Raw genomic sequence first — 9,743 nt, forward strand, 5'->3', positions numbered from 1 at the left:
TCCCCCCCCCCTCTTTCTCCTCCCCCTCCCCCTCCCTCCTCCTCCTCCTCCTCCCCTCCTCCTCGGTTTCCACCAGCACTCTCCTGACGCTCCCTCCCTCTCCGCTCGATCCAGGAGTCCAGGGCGGGTACAGTTTTACAGCCTTAGGAGACAGACAGCAATCTCCAGGCTAAGACACGCGTAGGCTCAATCATTCAGGTACACAGACATTGGTGTCTGTGGACGGAGTCAAGAAGAAGGAGTGCACAGCTCTGTGTTCTAAGGTTTGAGAGAGACACTGCCTCTTCCGGCTGACACCCGGCTTCAACTTACAATCTTGATTGCGTTCATCCTCGGCCAGGAAGGCCAGATCCTCGAGGATCGAGGATCGCTGCCCCCTCTCTACGCAGTGTCTAGGCCGCGGGAAATCCCAGGCGAGTCTGGAAAGTGGAAGAACCCTAACCGCCATTCCGGATTCAAGGGAGGCCAAGCCCGGCTCCGAGGCTACTCTGGGTCTCCCGGGGCAGGGCTTGCTGGCCTCCACGCCTTTCGTCAGACCTGCGGTGCAGACACGAGTCCTCACAGTCTCCGGATCTCAGGAGAACCAGGTCCTCTGGATTTCTCTCATATTAAACAAACAGAAAAAAGAAGGCAACAAAACAAAACAAAAGGCTCCCTCTGTCGCCCCCGATGAAAATGGAATAGGAGAAATGTATCCAACCAGGAAAGAACCGGAGGCAGATACAGTTGAGCAATGGCGTCTAGGCTTAAGGGATGCATAGATACCCTTTCTCATGGATGCCTAATCATGAAGAGGAGTTTGGAGGCGAGCCCGCCTACATCTCGATCTCCCTAGCAGCACCGGATCCACACTCTCAGTTCCAGTATTCCAAAGATTTGTCCTCAGCCCCCAGTCGTTGGGTTCCGTGGATGTGGGGATCCACCGTGACTATGCAGGAGAAGAAAGCTCGAGAGAACGGAGCCATTCGAGAGAACTGTCTCCACGGTTCCCTAAAAATGAGGCTTGGGCGGAAGAGCCGAAACAATGCCACGTTCTGCCACCTGCTTCAGATTCCTGTGGGGTGGGAGGGTGGTTAGAACATAAAGGGGGAAATACAGACCTAAATCAAGGGCGGCCCAGACCAGCGGTGAGATTGAGGGTCTTCGGCCATCCTCAAACGAAATAATGGTGAAAATATAAAACGAAGCAACCTGAAAAAATGTAAAAGGACTCCTCGCAAGCGTTAAAAATTTTTAAAAATTAAAATAAACTTCAAATTTTCCCAAAGCGCGATTTTCTGAACGGCTCTCCTACAGCCCACAGCATATGTTCCGGGCTTGTATGGGAGCAAGGTTTCCGAACGCGGCCACAGATTGAGAGGCCCAGGATTGGTTGTGCACTTGACCAGCTCTCTGCAGTCCAACGCCGCCCTGGCTTTGCTGCACAGCGCCTGCTCAGCAAGACCAGGCCTGAAGCCTGGAGGTCTCCTAGGCTCAGGGCCCAGCTCCAAGTGACCATTCTGCTGGGTGCTTCGTCACGGCTGGCTGAAGGTTTTGAACGGGCAAATCGTGCTCAGGTCAGGGTTTAAGCTATTTCAAGTCAAAGGCTTGGGGACCCCGTGGACCTCTGAGTACCCGGCTTCCACTCCAGAGCGTTTTAGCCCAGTGGATGATTACCCGGGTGGACGACCGGTGGTGGTGCTCCTAGGAAGGATCTGCCATTCGGAGACACAAAGCAAAGGCTGTGGGAGGCTGTAAAGGAGCGTCTTGTTTGGAGACCTGCTGAGGAGGCCCTGGGCTTCAAGGGGCCTGACCCGAGCAGATTACTGGTGTCTCTTGGCATTGACCATAAAATTGTGGAGCCTTTGCAGATCAATCAAAATCAGTTGAATTCTCTTCTAGGTTGCTATGGGTGGCGGCAGGCTTGGATTACCCATTGCTGGGCTCTGTGAACTACTCTTTTCCCTCTTCCTCTGCCTGTCCCAGTTCTGCTCCAGTGAAAAGTCAGCACAGTGTTGGCCAGCTGCAGGGTGAGATTAGAGTTGGAGGCCCCTTCCTTCTGGCACTACCCCTCCTTGGCCAAGGGGAGGCCACAAGGGATGCCTTAAAGACTGTGGAGTCCTGGAGGAAGCCTCACTGTGGAAGTCATCTTGGTGGCACGGTACTTATGCCAGCCGCTGGAGACAACACCTCCATTTTGAAGGCAGGGTGAACAGAACTGGGGTGGGGGTGGGGGGCTTCCGAGGCTCCCAGCGTTGTATTCTCAGGGGAAATCTGAGACATTGGCCAAGTACATTTAGTCAGAGGACCGAGGAGACCCTCACTGCTTTTTTCTTTTTTTTTTTCAAGGTGGTCTGATTCTCCTTTATCAGCTGGTTCTAAACTGCTGTCTTTCCACAGCAACTCATTCCCTGGGGCCATGATTTGTGTGTGTGTGTGTGTGTGTGTGTGTGTGTGTGTGTGTGTGTGTGTGTGTGTGTGTGTGTTGGGGATAGTTAAGAGAGGCTTCTGACTAACAAGTCACACCACCCTATCCATTAAACAGGATTCATAGGTCACTCTCCAGTCCTACCCAATCCTTCCTTTCACAAATATTTTTGGAGAGCCTGCAGAGTGTTGTCTGTGTTTCTGACAGGATCTTGAATCTGCAGCAAGCTTCCAGGAAATAAGGAAATCACGGAGGTAGGAGGTGAGACACGAATTCTGCTTACCTCCGCCTCCAGCTGTCCTTGGCCTTTCCAGTGCTAAAAGCCTCTCTCAACAAATCCCACACCCAGGGGTGGGTGGGAAGGAGGGTGAAAAGAAGTGGAGAGGGTGGGGTCATTTCTTAGGAGAGCCTTATGCCCAGAGCGACCTCTCCTTGCACCTTTTAATAGCTTCCTTAGAAGATATGGGGGGGGGGTATGTATTCCGAAGACTGAAGGACAGGGGTACAATGTGCTGAGGACTCTTTTTGAGGGCTGTTCATTTTAGACGACGAAGGTTTGCCTTCCCCAATGTTGGTGCTTTACTTATGGAAGCCTCCACCCTTAACTGTGGTGGGGCTTCGACTGAGTAGTTGAGCAGAGACTGACAGGGGTGACCCTGCCTAGGAGGGATTAGCGGTAAATGACGTCCCGGGCACTTCAGGCCTGTAATAACAGCCCCATCATCAAATGGGGGAGGGGCAGAGGGATTTGTGAATTCTGCATTTGCTTTTTATTTCAGTCCCGTGGCTAACTGTACTTCATGTTTAAAATTTCCATTATATTTTACGAATGTAAGGGAACTACTTTGTGTGGGTGCATTATAAAAGTATACCCCTGAGGACGTACCTGGGCAAACTGACATATATGTGTCTCACTGCTTGACTTAAATGACTCTACCCCAGAGGATGGAGGGCCACATTTTACTCCCACATCTGCAAGTCTGCACCAGAGACAATCCCACTGATGCCCATGAACAAGGTTTATTTGCTCTACACGAAGGTTGGTAGAATGGAGGGGGTGGTGTTTGGGCTCAGAACTCAGCCATCCTGACCAGGGAAACCCGCCTGTTCTTAATGCCTAGCACTAGCAAGGTCCTTCGCCTGAGAGCCGTAGAGCTGTGTCTTCTGGAAGACTTGCAGCTTTCCACTAAGAAACTCAACTGGTGGTCACGCCTTGCCCTTAGAAGCCCTCAGATGACAAAATGGAATTCATATTAACCCCAAGTAACCGACAAGTCCTCACATCTGCCGAGATTCCCGCGTAGCTTTAACTCCAAGCCGGTCCCTACAATGGCAGCAACCTTCTAATGACCACACCTATTCCCAGGAGTGTTTCTTTAGTAGGATCCCTGCCAGCGGCTCCATTCAAAAAAGTTTCCTGTACCTCCGTGCCCTGCCATAGCTTGATCTTAGATCCCCAGGGATCTGAGATGGTGGTGGTGGTGGTGGTGGTGGTAGGGTACAGGAAAGTTGTATTCCACTTGCTCTAAGATGTGAGACTTGGGTGAGAGAAACCTAGGTTCTCCTAGGTAAAAGAAAGTTGGCTATGGTCGTTGGCCTCCTGAGGCCTGCGGGAGGCAGCTAGGGGGAAGCTCAGTGAATTAAATCCAAAACCCCAGGATGGTGGAAAACAACAGGCCTCAGGCCTGGGATCAAGTTGACCTCAGGACCGGAGACTTCTTTCTCCAATTATCTACCTCGGCCCAGACCGAGGACACTGGCATTAGGGGCCTGGATCTGGACAGACGAGAGCAAGAGAGTATTGTGAATGCAAGTTCGCCGCTTGGGGGAAGGGGCTGTACTCGGGGTGAGGGCGGGTGGAGCCGAGGAAGAAGCGTCAGCCAGGCCAGGCGGAGGAGCGCCTGAGTCGGCGGCTCCGAGCGAGTGGGAACTGGAGCAGCGGAGCCGCGGCAGGGCAGCCTACCCTACCTTAGTCCGCCCGCCCAGCCATCTCTGAGCACCAACCCGTGCAAGGCCAGGAGCTGGGAAACAAGACCGGGCTGAAGCCGTCCGGCCGCCTACGTGGCCCAGCCTTCTTCAGCGGCTACCCACTCGGGTCCCTCCCAATCCTGCCCCTACAGCGCGCGTGACTTTCTCCGCCCTTGCTCTGAGAACCCCGACTCAGAGGCCCTGGCTCTTGGTGTCCGGCTTCCCCAACTGATTCTATACCAACCAGCCCGGATGGGCCTAGAGAAAGAGGACCTGTCCGGCAGGATGAACTGCAAGGCGGAGAAACAAGGACTTCTTCCAGCCCCCTGCTTTGTCCCCCGCGTTCAGCTCAGTGTCCCGCACACAATAGGCACTCGGAGTATTTACAGGATGAACTGCTGAATGAATGAACCAGTATATAAGCCGAGAGATGGACGCTGTATGGGAGGTCGGAGGCCCCAGGAAAGGCAGCTTGGTGGCCCAGGACAGCCGTCCCCTTACCTCGTACCAGGATGCGGCGGCAGTGGTCCGTCTCACCGAGCGCCTGTTGTCCGTCGCTGTCCCCGCCGCTCTCCCTGGAGCCCGCGGGGCTGGAGGCGGAGGTCCCAGCAATCTCCCTCGGACTCGCGCTACCCGTGTCAGCACGCAAATCTTCCGCTCCGCGGTGCTCCCCACGACACCCGCTGCGGCCACCAGGCTCCTCCCGGCGCTTGGGGCCGCGGTCCCGCTCCGCGCCCCCATCGCCCATGCCGGCCGCCACTGCTGCCTGGGCCACAGAAGCCGCTAGTCCTAGCTCGGGGTAGCAGGTCCTTCCCTGCCCCTCCCCATCCCTTCCTCCATTGGCCCCGCCCCTTCTACAGGCCCCGCCCCCGTCCGCGATTGGGTGCGAGCTGGGGTTCCAGGACTCTGGGTGGATTCCATAGGCGCTGCGCATTGGGAGAATGTTCGGGGAGAGGAAAAGAGGAGGGGGTGAGGGGAAGAGGGACAAGGGGAGGGAAGGAGAAGGAGGAGGGATAATAGGGAGGGGGAAATGTGGAGAAGGGGGAGGGAGAGTGTCTTCGCGCCTCCTCGCGTGGGGCGGTGTTTAGAGCCTGGCAATAGGAGGAGGACAGGACGGCCCCGTCGTACAGAAGACCGCCCCATACCTCTCATAAACTTTATTATCTCCCATCTATTTATCCCTCTCGCCCCTCTTCTCTCTGTTCCCTGTGTCCCCAGAGAAATGCACCTAGCTTTCAGGCTAGCTCCGCCTGATGGATAACCCAGAGCTCGAGGAAGGCGACCCCGGCTCGACCCGGCAGAAAACAGGAGGTTTGCTGGGCTCCAGAACTTGGTGCGGTGGGGGCGGTGGGGGTGAAGAGTGGGGTGTAGGCCTGGGGTTCAGGGCACCGGTCCTCCGGCCAAGCCAACACTCACACTCAGGCACACAGAATAACACCTATCCTGGATATCCCACGAGTTTCGCTAGACAAGTCCGGGAGGCCCATGCACTGTCCCCAGCCGGGGTGAGGTGCCTAGCTGGACCGGCAGACCACCAAGTTGTACTGCCAGAAACAAACGCTGGGCTTTCTCGCAGCTGAGGTTGTTACTCCCCCGGACTGACACCTAGAGAACGAGACTGGGCTTTTTCTTGCGCTTTCGGTGTAGAAGCCCTTGTTCAATGCCGGCCCAGGACAGGGTCCTGGACTGGAGCCTGGTGCACCCTGGACCGGAGCCTGGAGCTTTGAGGTGTCCTCTTGGCTACACGTTCTGCAGAGTCCAGCTTCTGTTTAGACAGCTTCAGGAGGTGGGGACCAACCTCATTGTATTTGGTTCAGCTTCAAAAGCGGTTTGAGGAAAAAATTGAGATGGAAGTTATGTGTGTAATCGAGGGTCCATGGCTCCTTCTCTAAAGACCGGTATCCTGATCCCTTAGACTCTTCCTATCTTCCACTTGCAGATCTAGAATAAATCAGGTACCCCTAGGTGAGCCAAATGCTTGGTATGAGTCCAAGCTAAGGTACTTCAGGAGGTCCCAAGATCTGGTTGAGGGTGTCTGTGACCACCAGAGGTAGGCTTGTGGGGTCTCTGTCTCTGAGAGTGAATGGGTGTGTGGGTGTGGGGAGTCAGTCAGTGCCTTGGCTGTGTTCCTTGCGTGTGAATGTATGGTTTGGGTATTGTCCAATCCCGGGTGTCCTTAGCCAAAGGGGATGTTGGTAGATGTGCACCAGTGACTATGCCACTCTCACTGATTCTTGTAACGTTGGTAAAGGAAAGAAAAGGGCACAGAGAGGATGCCTGCTGCCCCTACTCGGAAAGAAGGGGAGGAAAAAAGAAGACAGAAAGGGTGGGAGAAGGAAGGGGATGCAGCCAGAATGCTTTGAGCCAGAGACAATAGAGGAGGAATGGCTTCCATGGTATGCAATTAGGGCCCGCAGAGGGGGCAGTGTGGACTAACTGTAGGTGTCTGAAGTTCACGTCGTGCTGGTTGTGTGGGAGAAGGGGGGAAGGAGGGAGGGAGGGAAGGAGGAAGGGAGGGAGGGAGGGAGGAGAGAGAGAGAGAGAGAGAGAGAGAGAGAGAGAGAGAGAGAGAGAGAGAAACTGAGAGAGAGAAACTGAGAGAGCACCAGTGCTTGGCATAGTTAAGGCAACTGGATAACTGAGATCTGGGCAAAGTGGCCAGCCTTGTGCTAGTCCCCTCCTAGCCTGTAGGAGTTCTCAGCAGCCCCCACAGGGGCCAGTGCCCTCCCCCCACATTGGCCACCTTACCTGGGCCATCTGCATTTATCTCATCTCTGGCTTTCTCAATTTTTAAAAGTATGCCTTACATCTAGTGTAGCAAAACAGAAGCAAAAGAAGCTAACAGCAGCTAGACCTTATACCCTCCACCCAAGCGGCTCCCCCTGACACCAACGAAGCTGTTTTTGTGCCAACAAAAGCAGAGTTGTTTCTTTTCGCAATGTTTTAGTTGGTTGGTTTTTCCAATCAGGGTTTCTCTGTGTAGCCCTCACTGTCCTAGAGCTCACTCTGTAGACCAGGCTGGCTTCAAACTCAGAGATCTGTCTCTGCTTCCTAAGTGCCGGGACTAAAGGTATATACCACCACCAGTTTCTTTTCATGATTTTAAATCTTCATTTCGCTGATGGAGGAGGTCAAGTATTGTTCCAGGAGCCTTTTCTGGCTTAGTTCACAGTGAGCTGGACTTCCTGGAGAGGCTGATGGCTGGACTTCCTGGGGAGGCTGATGGTTTGGGAGGGTGTGTTGGATTGTTCTGGGTCTCCTGGTGACCTGTAGGCACTCACTTGATTGGTTCTTAGTGTCTCTGATCAATCTTTGCACTCAGGGAGACTGCATTCTTTAGTTCTGTCCTGGCAAAGGAAGTCTGAGCGCTACTGTATTGTTATTTGGCCAGTGAGTGCCACAGTCCATGGTGGGTGAGGGAGATGGTGTTGACTTTTTCTGAATGTCTGAGGTGCCCTGGGAAGGGAGGCACCTGAAGACCTGGCAGGGTCTGGCTGCGAGGATCCCTTCTACTCCCAGAGCCGACAGCAGGTTGAGTCTATGAGTTCTGCCTGGTGTGAATTCAGAGACTGAAGGTTTTTCTCATCTGTTAGGGAGCCAGGAGGCCTGGGTTTTATTCCTACTATGTCCTTCTGGTCATCAGTGCCTGCCTGCTGCTTCACTCACATCCCAACCTAACCACAACCCTAAAGAATTCCCCCACCCTTCTCCTCTCCCATTCTTCTCATTCTCCGTCCTTCCCTTCCTCTTCAGGGTCTTAGGTAGCATAACCTGACCTCAAATTCACAGCTCTGTAGCTATGATCAACTTTTGATTCTTGTGCCTCCACCTCTAGGATGCTGGAGTTATAGGTGTGTGTCATCCCCCTTTTTAAATGCAGGGCTTGTGCAGGGCTCACAGTTTCTGACATGCTGGGCAGGCATTCTATTGAGTTACATCTGCCTTTCCCCTGAAGTGTGTTGAAGAGTCTGAGGGGGCAGCTGAAATTACAACCCAAAGGTGGAGGAGAAGGACAGGAGGACACAAGGACAGCTCAGCCTAGTTTTTGCTTGCTGCTTCCCTTGTGTGTGTGTGTGTGTGTGTGTGTGTGTGTGTGTGTGTGTGTGTGTCTACTTCAACCTCCAGGAGTGTGTGTTGAGCCTACCCTCTTGCACACTGCCAAGCTCTTTCCTGGTTTGGGAGTCCCCAGAGAATCCAGCACTTAGGTTTGTCACCACTTCTCCCATCGCTAAAGGGAGTTTGGGGTGAGCAGTGCAAACTGCTTATAGAGCTCAGAGATAAAGCAGACCTTACAAAAAGGGTCTACGCCTCACTTCCTTTTCCAGCCTCCCATCTGGGAGCCAGGCCTCTGCCCACTCATGCTACAGGAGGGCCTGCTCTCCTGCCTATCCCATTTCTATAGGGAGCTGATGGTTTCTGAGCAGAGTAACCACACTGAATGAGGAGGGGGAAGGTAGGGGAGACTGAGTTCTCTGAAAGGTCTCTGTGGGTGCAGAGATGTGCCTGTCTCCTCACGTTCTCATGCCTAACCCCCTCCTGGGTTAGCCCCTCCAGGTTCACAGAGATCTTAAAAGAAAGTTAAACATTTCAGTGTTTGTCATGCATAGTGACATATACTTTTCTTTAGAAGAATTAATTTTTATGTATGAGTGCCTTGCATGAGTGTCTGTGCACCATGTGTGAGCCTGCTGCTGGCAGAGGTCAGGAGAAAGAGTTGGATTTGTTAGAGCTGGCGTTACTAGAGTTATGGATGATTGTAAATCAGTAAGTGATGGAAATTGAACCCAGGTCCTCTAAAAGAGCAGAAGGTGTTCTTAACCACGGAGCCCTCCCCTCCAGCCCTGATGGTGATGATGTGTTTGTGATCTGGGGATCTGCAAGGAGCTGTACCTTTGTGCTGTAGGACAATGGGAGTGGGTACAGAACTGTTGGTCACTGTTGAGGCTGGAGCAGGAACTTAAGCAGACTAGTGTTAACTGATCCCAGCTAAGGATACCAATCATTCCAACCACGGTTCTGTTGGCCTTGGTCCACAAGGGTCCAAGGTTGGCAGAAGTGCTCTAGGCCACAGAGCAGGTAACCATCAGTCAACTGGTTCCAGATCCCCACTCCCCACACTCTGGGTTCCATTGGTATGGCTCTGACCTGTCTAAGCTGTCTCTTGTGGGTATCCAGGCTGATTCTTCAGCTCATGCAGGAAACCTAGCCCAAATTCTGTCATAGTTCTAGAGTGAGCCAATACATGCTGTCCATGTGCCAGGCTAGCAAGGAGCTGATGACTTTACATAGCTGCTAAGTTCCTGCTTCTAGCCAGAAGGGTACCCAGGGCTGGCTATGGTGTCACAGTGGCACTTACATTGGCATATAA

The 9,743-nt window shown here is 53.4% G+C and overlaps 1 protein-coding gene across 1 annotated transcript in view; it reads right to left on the bottom strand.

The window, feature by feature from the left end:
- Positions 1 to 5,123, bottom strand: part of Vax2 (ventral anterior homeobox 2) — a 24,321-nt gene extending 19,198 nt beyond the window's left edge. Inside the window, exon 1 of the mRNA XM_032906242.1 lies at positions 4,877 to 5,123. Coding sequence (XP_032762133.1) covers positions 4,877 to 5,123 — 247 coding nt within the window. The remainder of the gene's footprint in view (positions 1 to 4,876) is intronic.
- Positions 5,124 to 9,743: the final 4,620 nt, after the last annotated feature.

The sequence above is a fragment of the Rattus rattus genome, chromosome 6 (genome assembly GCF_011064425.1).
Source record: "Rattus rattus isolate New Zealand chromosome 6, Rrattus_CSIRO_v1, whole genome shotgun sequence".
Lineage (NCBI taxonomy): Eukaryota > Metazoa > Chordata > Mammalia > Rodentia > Muridae > Rattus > Rattus rattus.